General features: G+C 45.4%; 1 protein-coding gene across 1 annotated transcript in view; it reads right to left on the bottom strand.

Annotated features, from left to right (window-relative positions):
- Positions 1–26,461, bottom strand: part of LOC142250150 (putative ferric-chelate reductase 1) — a 90,683-nt gene that overhangs the window by 6,074 nt on the left and 58,148 nt on the right. The window contains exons 10-15 of the mRNA XM_075322282.1: positions 24,683–24,795; positions 15,988–16,074; positions 13,484–13,575; positions 8,218–8,276; positions 7,945–8,082; positions 1,829–1,854 (exon numbers count right to left, since the gene is read on the bottom strand). Coding sequence (XP_075178397.1) covers positions 1,829–1,854; positions 7,945–8,082; positions 8,218–8,276; positions 13,484–13,575; positions 15,988–16,074; positions 24,683–24,795 — 515 coding nt within the window. The remainder of the gene's footprint in view (positions 1–1,828; positions 1,855–7,944; positions 8,083–8,217; positions 8,277–13,483; positions 13,576–15,987; positions 16,075–24,682; positions 24,796–26,461) is intronic.

Here is a 26,461-nt window from a genome sequence, read left to right as displayed (position 1 = left end):
CATGTGAGAATTGGATCACAGGTGCGGAGAAGGAGATTAATCTCAATCTTCTCCATTGTTGGTCTCTGCACTTGGATGACATCTAAGAAGAGTCTGATATTTCATACGCTCCCATAGACTTGTATGGGTGCATGTGATCCAAGATACGCTGACAATGGCAGCATGCAGCGATTTCTTTTTTATGCCGAATCGGCATAAGAAAAAAGACACTGCTTGGTACTGCCACTGCCCCATAGTATGACTTCGGGCTAAGTGCTATCTCATAAAACATCAGATAGCACTTGACCAATTTATACACAAATATCAGTGTATCAGTGCACTCTTAAAGTGAGAAGCGTACTATTGTGCATCTTGTAACAAAAGGACTTTTTTAATAGCAAACTTAATAAATCTAAACTATACAACTGTGCTAATGGGGCTGATATGTGCATGTACCTGAAAATTGTGTTGGTAACAAATATAAGTCATCTGACAAAAAAAGCAAACCCTCATACAACAGAAGAATAAAAACGTTATGCCTCTGGGAAGAAGGAGGTGAACAAATGAAAATACAAAAAAAACATTGCAAAGGCATAAGTGGCCAAGACAGTAAATATAGGTACGGTTGGAAATCACTGATGTGCCGCCCCCGTGCTAGCAGCCGAGCTGCTCGGATCCGGGTTCTCAGTGGCTCGAGGGTCGTGCGGCCGCTCAAATGAAGGGGGTTATTTACAAGGGATTTTATAGAGTTCGTGCCGCCACCCGTGGTATGTGGTAATTAGGAGTACCACCGCTGCAGTTGGGAGTACCCGGGGATAATGGAATGGGGCAGCCAGGTGTTGTGATCCTCCACGGGTAGGGGGGGATACCCCGGGGCTCGGTGATCGAAGGGGAGTGCAAAGGGGTCACATTGGTACTCACTCAGTCCATTAAGCTGACACCGACAACGGGTCAAACAAGTCTCTGGGTACCGCTGCCGCTGAGGGGAGCTTAGTTCGGGTCCCGTACCCAATGATGCTGCCTGGTGATCCGTGACCTGCCTCCTGGCACTAAGTTTACTTCTTTGGTGGTCCTGGTAGTGTGAAACTTGCCGTGTCCCGCTCCCCACTATGGCTAAGTGTGGGAGCTTGCTCTCAGGGCTCACGCTTGGGATTTTCTGGACAGTTCTGAATTGGAAAGTCCTATCCCCCTTGTTGTGCTAATGCCCCGATTTTGGAGCGGGTGGGAATGGATCTTGAAGACTCCATTCTCCTCGGGTAAATTATCAGGTTGCCTGAAGCTACTCCCCGAACTAGGGTCCACGTACCCCGTCATGCCTTGGTCCCAGCCTGGTGATGGTGCAAGGCCACCGGTTGTCCTCCTCGACAGATCCGTGCCCCTTGCCACGATCCCCTGCGACAGGGGCTCCAGCCCCTCTAGGCCCAGATCACCGTCTGCCAACTAGATTGCTTCCCAGGAGCCCTGTTCCTGACCTCCTCTCACTTTCACTTCTCAGACCCAACTCTCTCCTCTTGACACTCCTGACCTCCCTTCTCCAACCCCCCAGGTGGGCGACTCTTTTCCACTCAAGCCGTCCACTGATGTGTTTGATGGGTGTGGTGCAGAGTGTATCAAGGGTTTGCTTAGCTGATGTAGGCAGTACCATGTAATTAGGGACCCTAAACCAAGAAGGAGGTGGATACTGCACGGAAGGGCAGATTGTGCAATACCCTGTGATGACCCGATAGTCCAGGGGAGTCACATTGACGTAGGTTATTGCTTTTGATGATGTTTCCTGAGAAGTGAACAAAGTACTGGAACTACCTAGGTAGTAGTTTGGTGATTATTACCAAAATATGATATCACTTACTGTTTTGGCTGGATCATCATATGTCCCTGAGGGAAGAGAAAAAAAAACAGAATCTATGACTGCTGTTTGTAGCTTCACCTCTGCAAGCCACAACAACCACATACAATTTTATATTTTAAAGGGAACTTTAGATTTGGTGACTATACTTCTTCTGAAGCCTGGGTGCATGATGTGTCCTACGTCATGCACACGCGCCGGCAATGAGGTCCTGCGCAGACGCAGTTTGATCTGCCCTGAACAGGGCAGATCAAAGTATTGTAGTGCACCTGCGCAGGACCTCAATCCCAGCGCGTGTGCATGATGTAGGACGCGTCATGCACCCAGGCTTCAGAAGAAGGAGGATAAAGATGGCCGAAAGATACCTCAGAACGGAGATACCCATATGACCCATCTGGACTGTACCGACCATTTAGGTAAGTATTATAAAGTGTTTTTTATGTTCTACACAGCGGCCTGGACTCTTATATACAGCATGTTAGAATTCTGTATATAAGAGCCCACTGGTGGTGGCCGCAGCTTATAGGCCCCAAATCTGCTGACAGGTTCCCTTTAATAACAAAAGTAATGTCTTTTTATTGATGTTTTCACAAAATGTTGCATAATAAACAAGTAATCAAGGAAAGAATAACATACAAGATGAAGCAGACATTTATATATAAGGATTGATACAATAATCCAATCAATATAAATACATCTCTATAATAGTTGGGATTTCATAGTGATTACTGGATCTAGAACAGGGGTCTCAAACTCGGCTGGGTGTATGGGCCGCACAGAGGAAAAAAAATAATTTGGGGGGGCCGCATTCTTTGCAGGACAAAGTGACATTTTTATTGGTACCATATATAATATATATATATTTTATTTTATTTTTTTAACACACCTTGGGATCACTGATTTTCAACATTTTCACTTGTTCATTATAGCAAACGTGCACATTCTTTGTTTAAATATAAACCTTTTTTTTTTTTTTTTACATTTTATCCCTTTCTTGTAACTAATAGTCTTACAATTAGCACTATATAGAAATTTTGACGTGCCCATCCTTGTCCTCTTGTAGTATTGTGCCGCATCCCACAGTAATGTGCTCATCCTTGTCCCCTTGTAGTTATGTGCCCCATCCTAGTCCCCATCCCACAGTAATGTGCTCATCCTTGTCCCCATCCTAAAGTAATGTTCCCCATCCTTGTCCCCATTTTGCAGTAATGTGTTCATCCTTGTCCCCATGTTATAGTAATGTGTTCATCCTTGTCCCCATCCTATAGTAATGTGTTCATCCTTGTCCCCATCCTATAGTAATGTCCCCCATCTTATAGTAATGTTCCCCATCCTTGTCCCCTTGTAGCAATGTCCCCATCCTATAGTACTGTCCCCATTCTATAGTAATGTGCCCATCCTTTAGTAATGTGCCAACCTTGTCCCCACCCTATAGTAATGTCCCCATCATTATCCCTATTCTATAGTAATGTTTCCCATCCTTGTCCCCTTGTAGTAATGTCCCTATCCTACAGTAATGTGCCCACCTTGTCCCCATCCTGTAGTAATGTCCCCATCCTATAGTACTGTGCCCAGCCTTGTCCCCATCCTATAGTACTGTGCCCACCTTGTCCCCATCCTATAGTACTGTGCCCACCTTGTCCCCATCCTATAGTAATGTCCCCATCCTAGTCCCTATCCTATAGTAATGTGCCCATCCTAGTCCTTATCGTTTAGTAATGTGCCCATCCTAGTCCCTATCCTATAGTAATGTGCCCATCCTAGTCCCCATCCATAGTACTGTGCCCAACTTGTCCCCATCCAATAGTATTGTGCCCATCCTTTTAATGTCCCATCCTATAGTAATGTCCCCAGCCTTATCCCCATCTCATATTAATGTGCGCACTTTGTCCCCATCCTGTAGTAATGGGTCAGCAGCAGCTCCACTCACCTTCCACAGACGCTGGAGTGAAGCTGAGGGGAGTGGTCTGCGGCCCCAGATCCACAGTGATTGGAGAGATCGGTCACAAGGCCGGTCTCTCCAATCAGAGCTGGGGGCGGGTGAAACACAGGTCACCCAGCTCCAGCCAATGATCAGGGCTACAGCTGCACTGATCTTGGCTAGATTTCAATGTTTCACCGATTTTCAATGGCTGAAACATTAGTTGCTGTGATTGGCTGACGAACGCCGCTCAGCCAATCACAGCCTCCGTAGGTCCGGGGAGGAGACACCACCCCTCCTGAGGTCCCCTCCCCGAATCTAAGGTATTTGCAGCCATCGCAGCCACCGGGGCTGCGATTTCGCTATGACGTACTGGGTACGTCATGGGTCCTTAAGTACCAGGGAGCCATAACGTACCCAGTACGTCATAGGTCGCTAAGGGGTTAACGTCCAACACACACACACACACACACACACACACACACCATTCTCACCTGTCCCGCGCCCCCTCCGCTGCCTCATCTCTGCTTCGTGCGGCCCCCGGGCCCGTGCCCCTGTTACTATCGCGGCAGGTGCAGTGTCACTGTCAGTGATTTATGTCAGATGATTGTATTGCCGGTGCGTGAGCGCAGCCCCAGCAACACATTCACCTGACATAAAGTGCAGACAGTGGGTGGCTGCGGCCCCTGCACCTGCCGCGATAGTGAACAGGGGCACGGGCCTGGGGGCCGCACGAAGCAGCCTGAGGGGCCGCATGCGGCCCGCGGCCCGCGTGTTTGAGACCCCTGATCTAGAACATGTTTCCCTTTCTGGAGGCCAAATAGGCAATGGCCCAACATGTGCCTTCTGGAAAAGGATAACGTTTTTACCACCAATTCCTTCACTGGAACAAACTACTTTAGGAACAAAAACTATTAAGAAGAGTGCCTTCACACACAATGGGGGAGATTTGTTGGGATTAATACTTTAGATTTATGTCCTAAAACTGTTTTTCATGACTTACCACATATATTACGTATGTGGTACACATATACCACATACGTACCACATATATTATTTTTTTAGACACTTTTTGTGTCTGACAAGAGGGACTTGGCTTCACTGGAAAGGGAACATAGATTAATGGAAAAAGGGGGCATGGTCTATATAACACTTTGTGCCAAAAGATGCACTAAAATTATTGGCACAAATTTCTGGTGCATCGCAAGTAAATATTCATATTAAAAAAAAAGCAAATTTTATTGAGTACACAATATGGGATGGGTGAGACAGAATGCTCCCTGAGCAAAGAAGTGTAAATTCAATACATGTAATATACACGAGTACCATTAAATAATATGCAAAGTAATAATAATGATGTGCAAATAAAGAATATGCAAAGCTCAATAATCCAGTCAGATGGAAACTTCACAAAAGCAGATCACGAAAATGTAGATAAAGCAGTTGTGAAATGCTGGTTGAGCCTTGCCTTTCTGTTGAGCTTTCATTTCTTTTTGACCACCAGTTAGATTAGTTATCTATTTTTTTATCTTGCTTTCTAAGGTCTCCTTCTGAGCTGATTATTGCACTTTGCATATGACTCTATTTGTTCTTGAAATATATATTCGTGCATTCCTTAACCAAGAATCAGCAAAAAAACTAGTGCATGACCTCATCATCTCCCGCCTCGACTACTGTAAGGCTGGGTTCACACATAGCGACAGCGACGTCGCTGTTACGTCACCATTTTCTGTGACGTAACAGCGACCTTCTATGTCGCTGTTATGATCGCTGCTTAGCTGTCAAACACAGCGACGCAGCAGCGATCATAACGTCGCTACATGTGCAGAGAGCAGGGAGCCGCGCACACTGCTTAGCGCTGGCTCCCTACTCTCCTAGCTACAGTACACATCGGGTTAATTAACCCGATGTGTACTGCAGCTACATGTGCAGAGAGCAGGAGCCGGCAGCACAGGCAGCGTGAGAGCGGCGGAGGCTGGTAACGAAGGTAAATATCGGGTAACCACCTTTGTTACCCGATGTTTACCCTGGTTACAGCTTACCGCAGCTGCCAGATGCCGGCTCCTGCTCCTGCTCGCTTCATTTCGTCACTCTCTCGCTGTCACACACAGCGATCTGTGCGTCACAGTGGGAGAGCAACAATAAAAAAAATGAACCAGGGCTGTGTGTAACGAGCAGCGATCTCACAGCAGGGGCCAGATCGCTGCTCAGTGTCACACACAGCGAGATCGCTAATGACATCACTGCTGCGTCACAAAAAACGTGACTCAGCAGCAATCTCAGCAGCGAGCTCGCTGTGTGTGAAGCACCCCTAAACTCCTGCTCTGTGGTCTCCCTTCCAACACTCTTGCACCCCTCCAATGTACTCTAAACTCTGCAGGCCCGACTAATCCACCTCTCCCCCCACTATTGCCCAGCCTCACCACTCTGCCAATCCCTTCACTGGCTTCCCATTGCCCAAAGACTCCAGTTCAAAACACTAACCATGATTTACAAAGCCATCCACAAGCTGTCTCCTCTATACATCTGTGACCTACTCTCCCGGTACCTACCTGCATGCAACCTCAGATCCTCACAAGATCTCCTTCTCTGCTCTGCTCTTATCTCCTCTTCCCACAATCACATACAAGATTTTTCCAGTGCCTCCCCCATACTCTGGAACGCTCTACCCCATCAGACTCTTGCCTACTGTGGAGAGCTTCAAGAGGAACCTGAAGACCCATCTCTTCCAACAAGCCTACTACCTACAATAAACCTCAGACCAGTACACAACTGCGCAACCAGCTCTGTCCTCCCCTATTGTATTGTACCCTCACCCATTCCCTGTAGACTGTGAGCCATCGCGGGCAGGGTCCTGTCGCCTCCTATACCAGTCTGTTTTTGTAATGTTCATGATTGTTGTACTTGTTTTTTATGTATACAATTTTCACTTGTAAAGCTCCATGGAATAAATGGCACTATAAAAATAAAGAATAATAATGTATGTTGGTTTTAAACCTTTTTTTACACCTATTTGATTTTTTATGCCGATCATTTTATGCTCACCCATTTCATGTGTTTGCTGAGTACATGGTCTTATGTATCCTTTTTTAATCTGCTTCTTAAAAAAAATGTTTTTTAATATGAATTTCTGCTTGTTTGGTTGTATAGATATAATTATGCATTTTAACCCAACTATTTATCTAATATGTTACAATTTAGCTTTTTAATGCTAAATTCCTGGTATAAACTAAGGAAAATAATAAATGGTGTAAACTAAAGATTTATCAAACAGACAAAGTGTGCACTATATACGTAAAACTTAGGCAGTATTGATAAATACGTAATACTGATTTTCAAAAAACACACAATTTTAGTGTTGTTTGTTTCCAATTTTTTTGTGGTTAAAAATGCTGCGGCTAGATAATGGCTGAATTGTTAAGGCAATATTATATGCAATACATATACTGCATTTTGTATGCCATTTTTCTTACTTAATTTTAGTACAAACATTTTAGTATCAATCGACAAATTTTAAATTGAAGTAAATCACCATCATGTATTTGCGTAATGAAAAATATCTGTTCTGAAACTTAAGTCCCAATTCAATTAGAAGAGTCACGCACTGCAACTGAAATCACTATTTACATATAAAGTATGTTACTCATAGACCAGGATTATTTGTAACCCAATCACTATTTACATATACAGTATGTTACTCATAGACCAGGATTATTTGTAACCATCAGTGAAAATTCAGCAGTCCCCCATGGGGCTCAGTCAACACAGCAGCAGATCATCAGATAAATCCAGAAGAAGGAGAAGATGGCACTTCACAGTGGAAATCTGCGGTTTAATGACTGTGCAAATACAGGTTACAGCATATGGGGGAGGAGAGGGATGTGTGGGCACGCCGGACAACGGCCGTTTCGCACTAAGGCAAAGCGCTTCTACGGGTCCTTAGCCTTAGCGCGAAACGGTCGTCGTCCAGCATGCCCGCACATCCCCCTCATCCTCTATATGCTGTAACCTGTATTTGCACAGTCATTAAACCGCAGATTTCCACTGTGAAGTGTCGTCTTCTCCTTCTTCTGGATTTATCTGAATCTTAAAACCATTGAGAGAGGGGGCTTTGGTACCATATATTTAATTAATAAATTATTTCATAGACATTCATAAACACCAAATATTGATTATTAAGATGAATAAGATTACTAACTTTTTGCCTTCAGGTGTACGTTACTTTCCAGGATAATATAAAAGAGGACTTCCCATGCAAAAAAACCTCCCATCAACTTTGGCATCCATTGGGATAGTGATGAATCCACAAGAGTAAGGCCAAGAAAGATGGCAGCCACTAAGAGTGAACATACTAAGATTAGTAGAGGTTGAAACATAGCAAATTAGTGTGTAATTAAAGTTTTAGAACATTGTATGAAAAATATTTTCCTACTTCCTTGTATGATCTTGGCATATTATGTTTTTGTCTTACCTGCTAGGATTTTTATCACAAGTGCATTCATTCTATGTCCCCAGTTAAAGATGAAGCGTCTGAAATTTCAAGAAGAAATAAACAATTTTCAATCTTGATTCCATGTTACATTATCTAAAGTGCAACAGATATATATAAAAAAAATCTACATAAAAGAATTGACAACTGGGTGTTATTATTCTGTCTATAAAGTGTGTCTTCTCGCAGTCTGATACCGCAAGCACTGACTGAACAATGTGAAACTGTGTAGGGAAACAGCCTATATATATATATATATATATATATAAGTAGTGGCCTATTCCATATTTTCCGGCGAATAACCTCAGAAAATCTTCTGAAAAGCTGGGGGTCGTTTTATATGCCGGGTGTCGTCTTATAGGGTGTATAATTAGGTAATTTATAAACCCTCTGTGTATCCAAGACTATTAGAGTGGTAGCGCATACCTTAGGCCCGCCCTTGTATCCTATTACCTCCCTCTCTGCCTCTCATATCTCGCTCCTGAGGACTGCAGTGGCGAGTTAAGGGGGTGCCTCACCGGGAAGGTGTAAATGAAGCAAGCTGCAGGTGTCCGGGGCGCCCAGGGGATGGAAAAAAGAGAGAGGGGCGCTGTGCCCAGAAAAACAAGCCTCTTTCACCCGTCTGACCCGCCCTTGTATTCTATTACCTCCTTCTATGTCTCTTCTCAGATCTCGCTCCTGAGGACGGCAGGGAGGAGGTGAGGAGGCGCCTCACTGGGAAGGTGTAAGTGAAGAAAGCTACAGGCATCCGGGATGCCTGGAGTATGGAAAAAAGAGAGAGCGGTGCTGTGCCCAGAAAAACAAGCCTCTTTCACCCGTCTGACCCGCCCTTGTATTCTATTACCTTCTTCTCTGTCTCTTCTCAGGTCTCGCTCCTGAGGACGGCAGTGACGAGGTGAGGAGGCGCCTCACTGGGAAGGTGTAAGTGAAGCAAGCTGCAGGCATCCGGGATGCCTCAGGTATGGAGAAAAGAGAGAGCGGCGCTGTGCCCAGAAAAACAAGCCTCTTTCACCCATCTGACCTGCTTTTGTATTTATTTACTTCCTACTCTGTCTATCAGATCTTGCTCCTGAGGACTGCAGTGAAGCGGCGCAGGCACGCATGTGCGAGATCTGAGAGGCAAAGAAGGAGGTAATGGGATACAAGGGAGGGCCAGAGGGATGTGCTACCACTCTGATAGTCATGGAGATAGGGAGGGCTGGATGAGGGGTAGTCCCATATGGCAAGTAAATCCCGAACTCTATATTTTAACTGGAAAACTTGGGTGTCATCTTATATGCCCAGAGGTCTTATACACCGGAAAATACGGTACTTTAAAGAAAAAGGCCCAGATTATTCTAAGCTTTTTACACCAGACAACTGGCAAAAAAGCATTGAAAAGTTGGTAACGTTCTGTTCACAGTGTGCAGTTGCTCAAAATAATGTGCAACTTTTACCATTTTCACGCCATGGTGGCAGGATGGGTGTGGTGACCCTCGCTCATCAAATTCATGAGCTCCTCAATTTGCCCACCTCAAGTAATATCTTTAAGATTTGTCACAAGGCAGCTTTTGAGCTTCTTAATGAATCAGATGCCTCGCACACCACCCTGCCCCCTCATCAACACGGTGTGAAAAACTCGGTCTTGATAAATAGGACCATAGTTGGTAAAATCAAGATTTCTTTACGTTCTTTTCCTCAAACAGCAGTGTGACAACATGGCCAGCTTGTTGGTTGCAATAGTATCTAAGTGCTACTTCCTTGTTTCTTGGATATTATTCAGTCCTTTTTGCATTCCAGGAAGTTCCAGTCCAACTACAGGCAACTTTCAACAGAATGTCATTAATTTCCATGTCATCCACACCCTTCACATGCTATGCAAATGCCTTCACCCAATTATTTTTGTAATTAATTCTGTTTAGTAATGTTTTTATTTTTTCATGTGTACTATATTACATTAAAAAAGAGGGGTGATTTTTGATAAAAGGTTCTCTCTAGGCATGGGCATTTATGTGTATGCCGAGATCTTCCTCTATACATCTCAAAGAGCCAGGGGCATCTGGCATCCAGCCTAAAGGAAACCTGTCACCTGATGTTTATAATACTTACCTAACGGTTGGCACGGAGCAGACTGGTCGGATGGTCATCTCCGTTCTCCGGGTCCTTGCCTCCTCTTTCGGCCATCTGAAACTAATGTGGATGACTCGTTCTATGTCATCTACACTAGCTGACAGTGAGGTCCTGCACAGGTGCACTTTGATCTGCTCTGAGCAGGGCAGATCAAAGTATTTTAGAGCGCATGCGCAGGACCTCAATATAGGCTAGTGTAGATGATGTAGAACAAGTTATCCTCACTAGCTTCAGAAAGAGGACAAAGATGGCCGAAAGAGGAGGCGCGGGACCTGGAGAACAGAGACACCCATCCAACCAGTCTGCTCCACGCAAACCATTAGGTGAGTATTATGAACATCCGGTGACAAGTTCTGTTACGGTTGCTGCGAGCACTGGAGACTATGTCCAGATTTCTTGCTACTGCACATGTGCGAGCGCTGGAGACTAAGTCCAGATTTCTTGCTACTGCACATGTGCGAGCGCTGGAGACTAAGTCCAGATTTCTTGCTACTGCACATGTGCGAGCGCTGGAGACTAAGTCCTATCTTGGAGCCATTGCACATGTGCGGGTGACATCATCGCTGACACGAGGTCACATGTCTCTGACACCTTCTATGCCGATTGGTCGCTGGTCATGTGCTTGTGACGCCTTGCTCGGTGATAGGCCAGCATGACGTCACTCTTGTCGTTCTGGCAGCCGATTGGCTCTGGTGTCCTCCATCTTGGATGAGGCACAGAGTCTATATAAGACCCTGACACACGCCGCATGGCGCTCAGTCCTCTTGGTTCATGCATGAGGGTAGACGCCCTGTGCACGTTCCTCTAGGCATTCCTCTGTCTATGCAAGGTGAGCGCTACCGGCAGGGTAGCGTTCTTATACCTTACAGCTTCGGCTGCTGTCCGTATCCTTACCTCTTAGGGGAGCGGACATAGGCAGGTGCCTGAGGCACATGGTCTGACTGGGCCTTGTGATTCGACTCGTAGGTGGACGTTGCCGCTAGGGTAACGTTCCTTATACTGCGTCTGGCAGTTGTTCGTATCCTCGCACACTAGGGGAGCGAACAGAGGTAGGAGCTTTGTGCGGCTTACGCTGCTGTTCGTCTCTTTTGCACCACTAGAAGAGCGGACCTAGGCAGGTGCCATATCTAGTGGTTCGTGTCCTCGCACACTAGTGGAGCGAACGCAGGTAGGAGCTTTGTGCGGCTTACGCTGCTGTTCGTCTCTTTTGCACCACTAGAAGAGCGGACCTAGGTAGGTGCCATTTCGCACACATTGCCTTTGTCTCTGTGATTATTAACAGAGATCATTCCACACACCCTCCAAGTAAGGGAGGAATTGCTTTACTTACTTATTATATCCTTCTGTGAGTTAACAGAGGTATTGCACTCTGCCATAGTCTGCAGCAGAGTCTTTGCACGGTGGACCCTGACTGTCTGATACTCCTTTAAGTTATTATCAGACAGCCCCCCGTAACAAGTTCCCTGTAAGAAAAAGACACTTGGAAGCATTATGGGACTTGCTGTCTGTCAGTCGGCTGATCTTGTGTTCTTAGCAAACCTGTTTGGCTGAGATGAGCAAACTGACTGGTCTTTCTTGACGAAGCTTCCCTCAATTATCTTTTTCAGGTGGAGAACATGTGTAAGCTCTGTTTCTGCTGCTGTCTAGTAATGGGTGTTATCACACAGAGTAAATGTGTCTAGGCATGAGTGGACCTGTGGAGGTTTGGGTCAGAGGGTTCAGACAAACTTTAGAAAAAGTTCAGTTTGGGATCCAGACTTGACCTGAACTCCAATGAAAGTCACTTCGGGCAGTTCGGGTCTCCACCCACATGCAGCCAACCATATATAGAAAACTTCCAGGGGAGAGTGGGCGGGGTTTTCCATTTTTTGGTGCACACTACATCCAATCACACTGTTGTTACCCCCAGTGCGACTCAATCAAAGACTGCTCATACTGGGCTGAGCACTGAGCGTACCCGAGCATAGTGTTGCTCATGCGAGTGCTGTTCATACGTAAAGCATCTAAACTCTGTTTTTTCTGGTAAAGTCTGTGTTTGGTCTCTGTGTTATTAATACACTTTTTCACACTTTTTGCATGCAACAAGGGACTCCTCTTGCTTCATTCCATTATTCTGGATTTTCCAGTACATGTTTGGTATAGTTGTGTCCACTCTTTCCCATGTGTTGTGTTTCAAGTTCTATTTATGGGTTGGAGCACACTTCCATAACCTATTTATTCAAGGTGGTGCTGTCCCAATTTGTTTCTTGGTATGACTACCGAACACCAAACCTCGGGTTCGCTCATTTCTAATTGTGTCTATTGCTCTATACAGTTTTAATAGCTGTTGGCCGACCACTATTCTTCCTGACTTCCTTATGGCAAGCCAACCAAGCATGTATTTTGAATGGGAAGGTGGAATAAGCCACTGACTGAAGAGTCATTTTCTGAGAAAACAAGAGATTAAACATGTTGGAATCCCACATGTCCAGTCCTTCTTCGCCTAACATCTAGTGTCAGGAGAGAATCAGTACAATCCCATACACAAGAAAGAATCGGCTGGTCATGCCAAGATAGACTGATTTGGTCGGCTTTACTCGAATGTGTTTGGACACCTTAAAGGGAATGTACCATGTAAAACAACGCTATTAACAGATATGGTATTAATCTGCAGGTTAATAAAGTTCTGATACCTTGTAGCCGCCGCACTGACAGCCCCACTGCCAGGAGAAAATTAACTTTATTCCTTCTCAGCCTCAGACTTTCAGTCACTGCTCAGTACATAGTGAGTGGCAGCTGTAACTACTCCCCTGGGACTGACTGACAGGTGGCTCAGCAGTATATCAGTACAGACGTGACTGTCAGTCAGTGACAGGCTTGAGGTTACAACTCTCACTGTGCACTGACCAGTGAGCCTGTACCAGCTGTGCCCCTATGACTGAAAGCCCAAGGCTGTAGGGAGGAACAAAGTTCATTTCCTCTCGGCAGCAGGGGGTCTCAGTGCTGCTTTATACCTTATGATAGTCCTGGTTTATGGTGCTTTTGTCTCATGAAACAGGTGCATCTCCCCTACGGGGTGTTTAATCTTTTCAGATTCCAGTAATCACAGGAAAGTTGTAATATAAGTCAGAATAGTAAGCAACTGCCTAGGAAGATTTACCTTTCACTCTTAGGATCTGGGCGGAAAAAAGCAGCAATGGGTTGGAAGAATGACAGTATCATAACTATGACACCAAGGACTGGATGGGCTCCCTGTAAGGAAGAGGAAAAAGAAAAGGCTATATGAGCATCTATTATATAGTAGTCACCAATGCTATGAATGATCTGGAAATATATGTATTGGCTAAGCTGTCCGTGCACAGTTAGCGGGTGATTAAAGTCCCATACTATAAAATATAGTACTCACCCATATAATATAGTAATTAAAATGTTATTATTGCTATGATAATAGCAATAGACCTGCCATCAGATTTAGACTCCAAAAAAATGTTATCTATGTGAATCATTTAAAATGTTGATTGCATCATTGCATTTTTACTAAAAATTATTTTCCCTGTTTTCTAGAAATCCATCTACACATTTTCATATTATTTGACTCTAGAGTATTTGCATACAAGGACACAAATCCTACTTTTTTTATGAACCTGCCCTGCAAACGAAACCTTAAAGCGTAACTGTCATTTTCATTTTTATTTCATAAATTAATAGTTCATATGGAAATAAGCAACTGTGTAATAATCTTATCAGACAAATCTGCTTCTTTCTCTGACAGAATTGATCAGTCATTATCAAAATTCTCAATTCTGAGGTAAAATCTGTATTCAGTGAAGACTTTCCCATTACTGAGATAGGAGATGGCGGTTGGTGCTGATGAGATTCTATGTAGATAGAAGAGGGAGGAGCTAGAGGCAGAGGGAGTGGCTAGAGGTAGAAGGAGGAGCAATATGTAAGGGGAGTAGCTAGAGGCAGAGGGAGGGTCTAGAAGCAGAGGGAGAGGATAGAGGCATAGGGAGGGGCTAGAGGCAGTGGGAGGAGTTAAAGGCAGAGGGAGGTTTAGCAGCAGAGGGAGGGGTTAAAGGCAGTGGTAAGAGCTAGAGGCAGAGGAAGAGCAGAGGCAGAGGGAAGAGCTATACGCAGAAGAAGGAGCTAGTGGCTGAGGGAGGAGCTAAAGGCAGAAGGAGAGCTATAGGCAGATAGAGGAGCTACAGGCAGAAGGGGAGCTATATGCAGAGAGAGGAGCTACAGGCAGAAGGGGAGCTATATGCAGAGAGAGGAGCTACAGGCAGAAGGGGAGCTATATGCAGAGAGAGGAGCTACAGGCAGAAGGGGAGCTATATGCAGAGAGAGGAGCTAGAGGCAAGGCAGAAGTGGAGCTAGATGCAAAGAGAGGAGCTAGAGGTAGTGGTAGGAGCTAGAGTCAGAGGGAAGAGTTAAAGACAGAGAGAGGAGCTAGAGGCAGAAGGGGAGCTAGAGGCAAAGGAAAGATCTAGATGCAGAGAGAGGAGCTAGAGATAGAGAAAGGAGCTAGTGGCAGAGGGAGGAGCTAAAAGCAGAGGGAGGAGCTAGAGGCAGAGGGGGAGCTAATACAGAGCTTCGCCCCTCCTCCCTGTTCTATCAACATAGAATCTCATCAGTAACAGCAGCCATCTCCTATCTCAGTAATGGGAAAGTCTTCACTGAATACAGATTTTACCTCAGAGTTGATCATTTTGATAATAACTGATCAATTGTGCCAGAGAAAGAAGCAGATTTGTCTGATAAGATTATTACAAAGTTTCCTATTTTCATGAGTACTATTGATTAAGGAAATAAAAATTAAAATGATGGTTATACTTTAAGTGGGGTAAGAATTAGGGGTACTTTGCACTACTTTTTGCTACTGCGATATCGTCGGGGTCAAATCGAAAGTGACGCACATCCGGCGCCAGTAACGACGTCGCAACGTGTAAAGCCTAGATGCACCGATAAACGATCGCAAAAGCGACGTAAATCGGTGATCTGTGTAGCGTCGGTCATTTTCATAATGTCGCACCAATAGGTGATACGATGTTGTTCCTCGTTCCTGCGGCAGCACACATCGCTGTGCGTGAAGCCGCAGGAGCGAGGAACATCTGCTTACCTGCCTCCACCGGCTATGTGGAAGGAAGGAGGTGGGCAGGATGTTTACGTCCCGCTCATCTCCGCCCCTCCGCTTCTATTGGCCGCCTGCCGTGTGACGTCGCTGTGACGCCGCACGACCCGCCCCCTTAGGAAGGAGGCGGGTCGCCGGCCAGGGCGACGTCACAGGGCAGGTAAGTGCGTGTGACGCTGCCGTAGCGATAATGTTCGCTACGGCAGCTATCACAAGATATCGCATGTGCGACGGGGGCGGGTGCTATCGCGCTCAGCATCGCTATCATCGGCTAGCGATGTCGCAGCGTGTAAAGTACCCCTTACAGTATGTTATATAAATTGCAATAGGAAGTATTTTTTTGCATTTGAGAGACACCCAGGGGTAAAACAGCCAGTTCCTAAAGTCTGGCAACTTAGAATTACAATTTAGATACAGTATGTATTTGCATTTTTTTTTTTCATTTCACTTCAAATTTATAAATGTAAATGTATGTTTTGGGGGGGTGGGGTGTTAATTTTTTATTAGTTAACTTTTTTGTAGAAAATACTTACACCACTCCAATCACCAGCCTCTACAAATATCATGATAAATGCTATGATGGCGAGAATGACTGTTAATATCATAAGATAGAAGTGAGCCTGCAAAGAGAACACAAAGGAACGATAAATAAGGCGTTATATCAAGTAAAACTATATAATAGTCTCAGGAACAGATAAGGCTGATGTTCGCGATGTTGCCTTCGGGGCTCTCAGATTTTAGATTTGGTCTATTTCTCCTGTGGGAAGTGCTTCTGTGTCTGTGTGTGTTTCCTCTCTTGTGTATTGACAGATTAGTTGTATCTTAGTGACAATATGCCTTGTAACAACCAGCCACAATCAGCTTTCATTTTCTTGTGATAAAATTAAAATGTTAGATTCTGGTTGGTTCCTACTAGACCCAATCATTGGCAGAAATTATAGTATACAGTATTTGCCACAAAATGGGTTTCTAACAAGAACAATATGATATCAACTAGTAATAACTTGTCCCTTTCATTAATCGTGTCTAGTTATGGGCGAGTAGATGTAGAAACTTGGCACTGCCACATAGAGAGCGGTGGACAGCAGTGGACACCGCATCATACCTGAGTATGCCAGTTGCCAAGTTTCTATACCTTCTGAGGACCCCCTGTACGCACACTGATGAAGGTCTTTGACCGAAAAGTCTGTGCTTGTGTTGGTCCTACAAGTTCTCCGCAAAAAAAGACCACTATTCACATTTATCTTGAGTGCCAAGTTTCTACATCTACTTGAGACGGTGTTGCACCCTACTTGAGCACCACCCCAAAAGTGCCATTTGTATCAACTCACTAGTTATGGGCGAGCACTTTAGTGTTTAGTTCACAGTACTTATAATAATGAGTGACCACTATGATGCTCAAATGCTCTTTACTCGAGTCGAGTAGGTCGGACACTCAGATGGGCTCAGCTCGAGTAACCAGTATTATGGAAGTCAATGATTGGGCAGTCCGGCTCTTGGCCCACATACAGCCAGTCAAAGACAAAGCATTTCCAGGAGGGTGTTGTTTTTTGTTTTTTTTTATTACACACAACATCTGAAAACGTTGTTTTTACACCCAGTAAGAGCCATTCAGAGATTGCAAATGACTTTCATTGGGTGCCAGGTCTCATCATTCCTTGAAGGCTTCCTGTGCTTTGTGTTGATGATTCATCAAACTACACACAAAGGCGGGCAACTACAGGAGCTCAGTCCGCTATAGTGTGACGCCCTGGCAAAACCAGGTAGTCACAAATAGCTCACATCCTCCTTATTACCATCACAACCCACACCTAGGCATAACACACAGCCACAAAACCCTAGCCACCCCCTCATGACAACCAGGACACACCAGTGGGCGGGATCAGGCGGATGAGAACGCCCACCTAGGGGTCTTGAGGAGTCAGAGGCGGGAACACAACAGATCTGTGGTGACAGTTGAAGTGTGGAGAGCTTACTGTAGTGTAGTCAGGAGTCGTAGCCCCTGGACTACTTGGCTAGGTGGCAGATGGTGAGCAGAGCCACAGGCGACAGAAATCCGGTCGTGGTAGACCTAAAGTGGACCTGGGCAGGGTTGTAGCCCGCCGGTACCGACAGTGGGAATCCGGTCTGGAGGCCGTGCACAGTCGGGGTGCCTGGACCCTAGGGCGAGGAAGGTTGTAAGCCCCTCTCCAATTAACCAGCCAGGGACAAGGTTCCAGACGTTGTCCCAATTTACTGCCCAGATAGAGCTAAACGGAAGCCCAACGCAGGGGATAGGGTGTCCGCCAAGAACCTACTAAAATCTCAAGGGTCAGCTTTTGCGGGCCACAGCTCCCAACACAAATAGAACCGGGAGTGGACTTCTCCGTTCCATGCGAAACTGTCCAAAAGAGAAGGAAAGGGGGGAAAAGCGCCCCCATCAACAGGCAGCGGCAACCGGACCTGCAGAAGACACCGCCGCTCCTGTCAGCTCCACGCAGCTAATGAAGGCAATAGCGCAATCAGCTGTATTCAGCGTTGGCCGCGAGTAACCTCAGTGACAGCTCAGCTGATCGCGCTATTGCCTTCATTAACTGCGTGGAGCTGACAGGAGCGGCGGTGTCTTCTGCAGCTCCGGTCACCTTCATGCAGCACAGCTGGATGCAACGCTGGAGGTCCGTGGATTACGCCGGACATGGAGGGCTTTTTCGGGCTTATAAAATTGGTGAACCAGGCAAATTGTTAGTGTTTTTTTTTCTAATAAAGGATTGTTCGGGTGTGTGTGTTTATTTACTGTAATTTACAGATTAATCATGGAAGGTATCTCGGGGAGACGCCTGACATGATTAATCTAGGACTTATTGTCAGCTATGGGCTGCCAATAACTCCTTATTACCCTGATTTGCCAACGCACCAGGGCAAATCGGGAAGAGCCGGGTACAGTCCCAGAACTGTCGCATATAATGTATGCGGCAATTCTGGGCAGCTGCTGACTGATATTGTTAGGCTGGGGGGCTCCCCATAACGTGGGGCTCCCCATCCTGAGAATACCAGCCTTCAGCCGTATGGCTTTATCTGGCTGGTATTAAAATGGGGGGGGACCGCACGCCGTTTTTTTTAATTATTTATTTATTTATTTTACTGCACAGTATAGACACGCCCACTGGCTGCTGTGATTGGGTGCAGTGAGACAGCTGTCACTCAGGGTGGGGGCGTGTCTGACTGCAACCAATCACAGGCGTCTGTGGGTGGGGAAAGCAGGGAATACGAGATTGATTAATGAGCGGCCGGTATATTCAAAGTAATTGTTGCCGCGTATTCTCTGCACAGCTGTTCCTCGCCGCGCTGGTGATCGGGGAGCGGTATGAGCCGGGAGAAGAAAAAAAACGAGTGCCAATGTAAGTATGACTGAGAACAGCAGAAAAAAAAAGGTAAGTATACTGAATTTAATTAAAAAATAAATAAAAATAAGATCGCTAGTGTAAAAACGCACATGCACAAAACGTGCTGAACACGGACATACTCCGTGTGCGGTACGTGCAGGCACGGACCCATAGACTAAAGCGGGTCCATGCCTGCGTGCTGCCGGCCAAAAATGGACATGTTGTCCGTGTAGAAAAGCGCACACACGTACTTACCTCACGGACACACGTTCCGTGCGATTTTACGTGTGTGTGCCATCTACCATTGATTAACATGGGTCTCCGTGTCTACGTGTCTCCGGTACGTGCAAATACGTACCGCACATGTACAAATTAGACGGATGTGTGTTGCGGGTCTTAAGAAATATGTAGGCTACTGAGCACTTAGGGACCTTGAGTACTGCAGAAATTCTTTAGTAACCTTGACCAGATCTGTGCCTTGCCACAATTGTGTCTCTGAGCTATTTGGGCAGTTCCTTTGACTTCTTGATTCTCATTTGGTGTGACATGCACTGTGAGCTGTGAGGTCTTATATAGACAGGTGTGTGCCTTTCAAAATCAAGTCCTATCAGTTTAATTAAACACAGCTGGACTCCAGTGAAGGAGTAGCACCATCTCAAGGAGGACCACAAGGAAATGGACAGCATGTGACTTAAATATGAGTGTCTGAGCAAAGGGTCTGAATACTTATGTTCATGTGATATTTCAGTTTTTCTTGTTTAAAAATTCGCAAAAATTTCTACATTTCTATTTTTTTCTGTCAAGATGGGGTGCAGAGTAGATTAATGAAAACATTTTTTTGTTAATTTACCAAATGTCTGCAATGAAACAAAGAGTGAAAAATATATATACAATGCCTTGCGAAAGTATTCGGCCCCCTTGAATTTTTTAACCTTTTCCCACATTTCAGGCTTCAAACGTAAAGATAAAAATTTTAATGCTATGGTGAAGAATCAACAACAAGTGGGACACAATTATGAAGTCGAACGAAATTTATTGCTTATTTTAAACTTTTGTAAAAAAGAATAAAACTGAAAATTGGGGCGTGCAATATTATTCGTCCCCTTTACTCTCAGTGCAGCAAACTCACTCCAGAAGTTCATTGAGGATCTCAGAATGATCCAATGTTGTCCTAAATGACTGATGATGATACATATAAGCCACCTGTGTATAATCAAGTCTCCGTATAAATGCACCTGCTTTGTGATAGTCATGGTGTTCAGTTTAACACTAGAACTACTGGACTCATGACACCTATATAGAAATTCATGGTGCAAAGTAGTCAAAATGACTACCTCAGTAGTTCTAGTGTTAATGTTCAGATAGCATCATGAAGACCAAGGAACACAACAGGCAGGTCCGTGATACTGTTGTGGAGAAGTTTAAAGCTGGATTTGGTTACAAAATGATTTCCACAACTTTAAACATCCCAAGAAGCACTGTGCAAGTGATCATATTGAAATGGAAGGAGTATCATACCACTGCAAATCTACCAAGACCCGGCCATCCATCCAAACTTTCATCTCAAACAAGGAGAAGACTCATCAGAGATGCAGCCAAGAGGCCCATGATCAGTCTGGATGAACTGCAGAGATCTACAGCTGGGGTGAGAGAGTCTGTCCATAGGACAATCAGTCGTACACTGCACAAATCTGGCCTTTATGGAATAGTGGCAAGGAGAAAGCCATTTCTCAAAGATTACCATAAAAAGTGTTGTTTAAAATTTGCCACAAGCCACCTGGGAGACACACCAAACATGTGGAAGAAGGTGCTCTGGTCAGATGAAAGCAAAATCGAACTTTTTGGGCACAATGTCAAACTATATGTTTGGCGTAAAAGCAACACAGCTCATCACCCTGAACACACCATCCCCACTGTCAAACATGGTGGTGGCAGCATCATGGTTTGGGCCTGCTTTTCTTCAGCAGGGACAGGGAAGATGGTTAAAATTGATGGGAAGATGAATGGAGCCAAATACAGGATTATTTTTGAAGAAAACCTGTTGGAGTCTGCAAAAGACCCGAGACTGGGACGGAGATTTGTCTTCCAACAAGACAATGATCCCAAAGCAAAAGCAAAATCTACAATGGAATGGTTCACAAATAAATGTATCCAGGTGTTTATCTTTATGTTTGAAGCCTGAAATATGGGTAAAGGTTGAAAAATTCGAGGGGGACGAATACTTTCGCAAGGCACTGTATATGTATTATTATATATACACATACATATATACACATATACATAGTATATATACAGTACAGACCGAAAGTTTGGACACACATTCTCATTCAAATAATTTTCTTTATTTTTATGACTCTGAATATTGTAGATTCACATTGAAGGCATCAAAACTATGAATTTCCACATGAGGAATGAAATACTTAACAAAAAAGTGTGAAACAACTGAAAACATGTCATATTCTAGGTTCTTCAAAGTAGCCACCTTTTGCTTTGATTACTGCTTTGCACACTCTTGGCTTTCTCTTGATGAGCTTCAAGAGGTAGTCACCAGAAATGGTTTTCACTTCACAGGTGTGCCCTGTCACGTTTAATAAGTGGGATTTCTTGCCTTATAAAAAGGGTTGGGACCATGAGTTGTGTTGTGCAGAAGTCTTGTGGATACAAAGCTGATAGTCCTACTGAATATACTGTTAGCTGCTTTTTTCTTGCCATAATACAAATTCTAAGTAAAGAAAAATGAGTGGCCATCATCTTTGAAAGTGTCCCCAAATGCAGTGGCAAAACCCATCAAACGCTACAAAGAAACTGGCTCACATGAAGACCGCCCCAGGAAAGGAAGACCAAGAGTCACCTCTGCTGCAGAGGATAAGTTTATCCGAGTTACCAGCCTCAGAAATCGCAGGTTAACAGCAGCTCAGATTATAGACCAGGTCAATGCCACACAGAGTTCTAGCAGCAGACACATCTCTAGAACAATTGTTAAGAGGAGACTTTGTGCAGCAGGCCTTCATGGTAAAATAGCTGCTAGGAAACCACTGCTAAGGACAGGCAACAAGCAGAAGAGACTTGTTTGGGCTAAGGAACACAAGGAATGAACATTAGATCAGTGGAAATCTGTGCTTTGGTCTGATGAGCCCAAATTTGAGATCTTTGGATCCAACCACCATGTCTTTGTGCGACGCAGAAAATGTGAATGGATGGATTCTACATGCCTGGTTCCCACCGTTAAGCATGGTGGAGGATGTGTGATGGTGTGGGGGTGCTTTGCTGGTGACACTGTTGGGGATTTATTCAAAGCACAGAATCTTGCAGCGGCATACTATTCCATCTGGCTTGTGTTTAGTTGGACCATCATTTATTTTTCAACAGGAAAATGACCCCAAACACACCTCCAGGCTGTGTAAGGGCTATTTGACTAAGAAGGAGAGTGATGGGGTGCTACGCCAGATGACCTGGCCTCCACAGTCACCAGACCTGAACCCAATCGAGATGGTTTGGGGTGAGCTGGACCGCAGAGTGAAGGCAAAAGGGCCAACAAGTGCTAAGCATCTCTGGGAACTCTTTCAAGACTGTTGGAAGACAATTTCCGGTTACTACCTCTTGAAGCTCATCAAGAGAATGCCAAGAGTGTGCAAAGCAGTAATCAAAGCAAAAGGTGGCTACTTTGAGGAACCTAGAATATAAGACATATTATTAGTTGTTTCACACTTTTTTGTTAAGTATTTCATTCCACATGTGTTAATTCATAGTTTTGATGCCTTCAATGTGAATCTACAATTTTCAGAGTCATGAAAATAAAGAAAACTCTTTGAATGAGAAGATGTGTCCAAACTATTGGTCTGTACTGTAGTGTATACCTAATCGCTAACAGGCAGGTAGTTGCTACTTACCATGTCGAGTGCCTGGTGCTGCTCTTCACTGGCACAGATCAGTCACAGACCACTCCTGCAGGAAATTTTGCGGCTTCAGCTGACACTGCGACAACTGAGTGGGAGCTGCTGATCCGCTCTGCTGTGTAGATAGGCATCACTGCTGATGTCATGCTGATTAAGAGTTGGCTCCCACAGTTAGGCAGCGGGGAGCCAGCTGTCAATCAGCATGATGTCAGGTGACCATGCCCGTCTACAGAGCAGAGCAAAAAAGAAACCTCTGATCTTTTGATGAAGCCATTGTATCACCGGCAGGAGTGGTCTGTGACTGCTCTGTGCCAGAGAAGAACGGCGCTGCGCACAACAGGCGGGTAGGTAGCAACTATCTGCCTGTTAGTGCTTATGTGACGCCCTGGACTATCCAGGTTGTCCCAGGTAGTCACACACAACACCACCCCCCCCTTCCGGTTAGGTAACACCAGCCAAACCTAAAACCCTTGTCACCACCCTCCAGGTTTGATGCCCACACCAGGGGGCAGAACCAGGCGGTTGGCTCCGCCCACCGAGGAGTTCACAGGCCTGGAGGCAGGAAAACAGTTAGTCGAGTCTAGTTCAGGCTCTGGAGGAGTCAAGTTCAAGTGCGAGGAGAGAGCAGTCAAGGTCACGGGCATTCCTGTGTCCGTGCCCTGATAAGAGACTACCAGGTGGCTGGGTCGGGGCCCAGTCGCCATTGGCAAGGAGGCAGACAGTGGTGGCCACCTGCAGGAGACCGGGAAAACGACCGGTGGAACCGTAAGGGACCGGGACAGGGTAGTGGCCCGCCGGAACCGAACCAGGGAGCCAACTGGATACCAGAGCACCAGGCAGGGTACTCAGACCCAGCACAAAGCCCTGAACCGACAGGGCCGAGTCGAATCAACTGATTGCGGGCTGGACTCAAGGACATACCCCACACAAGTCCCTTTAGAAGACAACAGCCCAACCATACAGGGTAAAGCCACCGCCAAGGCATAGAGACCCAAAGGGCCAGTGTCTGCGGGCAAACGGGTTCCTCCGGCATATACCCGTCGGGGAGCGGACTACCGGTGTCTAGGCACAAGAGTCAAAACATTTACACACAGAGGTGCAGGAGAAAGGCGGAAACCACCAACCTAGTCTGGAACAAGCTGCAGCCGTCTGCGGACCCCGTTCATCACTCCGTTTGGTTTACCAGAGACTCCAGTGTCTTGTGTCAGAGTGAGTACACCAGTGCCATCAGGCACCGCACCGCACTGCACCGCAACACTTCACCTTGCACCCTGGCCCTCGCCTACCAGGCCCCGGGACCAACACCCCCTACCCACGGAGGGGTCAACACCTAGCTGCGCCATTACATCGCTCCTGGGAGCCCCATACCTTCACCGCAGCGGTGGTGTCCACAATCACCACAACCCGTGGGTGGCATCACGAACTATCATCCCAAACCCAACACCCAAATCCCCGCATGTAGCGCCAACTCCCTTGCAGAGCGACGTGACCCCCGGGTCCATGAGAGGCTCGAGCCACCACCCGCAGTACGAGCACGAATCCGAGCAGCTCGGCGGTCGCAGCCAAGCCCGCGGGGCGGAACACATCGGCACATTTTTTTTAAATCCCTTTATATTAAAAGATGTCACCTATATATTGATAATACAATCAATAATCCACTTTTAATAATATGTAATATCACATCTCACATCCTCTCGCTCCCTGAAAAGTAATCTCTGAAAGTCACAGATAGACTTTTCTAAAGAAGTCAATGAGTCAGCTCTTATCTATTGCTGTCTATGTTGCATGTGGCTGCTGTGAAGTATATTAACCATTAATGCTGCTAACAAAAGCTCAGCCAAGTTTGCTACCCCTGTAATCAGAAAAAAAAGAATACTCAGTCTCAAAAAATTAAAACTTCATGGACAGTCCCTTTAAAGAATATGAGTAGATGCTAGATTTTCTAGCTTTTATGTCCCTGTATATTTTACCTGGAACCATGCTGCCTTTCCAAGGAATGGCTTCCCTGCAGCACTCTTCATATAGCGGGCCATAATCATCCCAATACTTCCAGTGGTCATCCAGGCAATCAGCATGAGGGATCCTAAAAAACACCACGTTGTCTAATAAGATACTGTAGACTTTCCTTATTTCCACTGCTGAGATTGATTGCTGTTTAGATGGAAACATCAATACTTGAAGTGCCTTTGCAGATGCTGCTTTGAAAGTCCTAATTTGTATCAGGGCCCCATCTTCCTTGTGATGGTTATTATACAGATGGGTCATTGAGCACTTCAGATACAAGGTCATGGGTACATCTACTATCTACGCACCTCCTAAAGCCATATCTCTGGTACTATCCCACTGTGCAGAGGCTGTGGAATTAGAGCCAAGCATGGATTAAATCTGGCCCTGTGAGATGAGGAACGCCATTCCTAAACCCCTCCGGGGGTAAGGCTTTCCCAGGACCCAGGGGATAGCTGACAAGGGATCATGTCCTTGGCTATACACTATGTAGCACTGAACTGTAATGTGTTTTTGTCTAACTGTTTCTCGGAGTAAGGCCTGTTTCACACGTCAGTGATTCTGGTACGTTTGTGCCTTTTTTTGAACGTACCAGAATCACTGACAAACGCAGACCCATTATAATCAATGGGTCTGCTCACACATCAGTGATTTTTCACTGAACTTGTCTCCGTGCAGCGTGCACCCGTGGCCGTGATTCTGCACAGAGACAAGTCAGTTTTTTTATGGCATCACTGATGACCCACGAATCACACTATGGTGTGATCCGTGTGTGATCAGTGAAACACGTACCATAAAATCACGGATATATTAAATATTTTCAATTTACCTTGCCTGTGATTCACTGTGCCTGCTCCGCTCTCGGCAGCTCCTGCCTGGCTCATGAATATTCATGAGAGCAGGAACTGCCGACCAGGAAGTAGGTGCTGAGAGCGGTGGGCGGACGCTGCAGAGCTGGAGACTTCAGCACCATGGACAGCAGCAGAGAAGGCAGGTGAGTAATGTCCATATGCAATCACAGATCACGAATTGCACATGGACAACCCACGTGTGCCGTGAATCACGGAACACGGAGGGACATGTGCGTGTTTTACACGTCAGTGAAGAACGTCAGTGTTTTTCACTGACGTGTGAAACGGGCCTAAGAAGGGTGGCAGGTTTCTTGTCATATTTGTATCATGTATGTACTATACTAAATAACTGACCTCATTCTACACAATCACAGTTAGACAATTTATACATTCCAGGAAATAATAGGAACCTGTCAACAAATATACTGGTATTATACCTGCAGCCACAGTGTTAATGTGCAGGTAAATATTATTTTTACCATTTATGGCTGTCATCGCTCGGTTTGGGGGTTCAATCCAGTGACCTGTGATTTCATGGTCGGTTCCTCTGTATTCTGAGGTACTGCATTTTCTTCCCTGTCCACATTCTTATGGTCTTTGTTTTCCTTTCTTGGCTTGCTTCTCTCCTCGTATTTCTCATTTTTCCGTTATTGGTTGCCCTATCACATTTTGGGTTGGGTTACATATGTTCCCCTCTCACTGCACTTCCTTGCTGGCTCTATCTCTAAGTGGACTTGTTTTTCTTGAGCTCCAGCCCTTCATCTTAGGGGTTCACCTTTATAGTAAACACCAGTTGAGCGTCTTCTGTAATTTGATGCGTTTTCCTTCCCAACCCCTAATCCTTTCACCTTATTTGAACTTGTTTCAGTTTTTCTAACTCTGGGTTTCTGTTTG

The sequence above is a fragment of the Anomaloglossus baeobatrachus genome, chromosome 8 (genome assembly GCF_048569485.1).
Source record: "Anomaloglossus baeobatrachus isolate aAnoBae1 chromosome 8, aAnoBae1.hap1, whole genome shotgun sequence".
Taxonomy (NCBI): domain Eukaryota; kingdom Metazoa; phylum Chordata; class Amphibia; order Anura; family Aromobatidae; genus Anomaloglossus; species Anomaloglossus baeobatrachus.
This window is presented reverse-complemented; position numbering and strand designations above follow the sequence as displayed.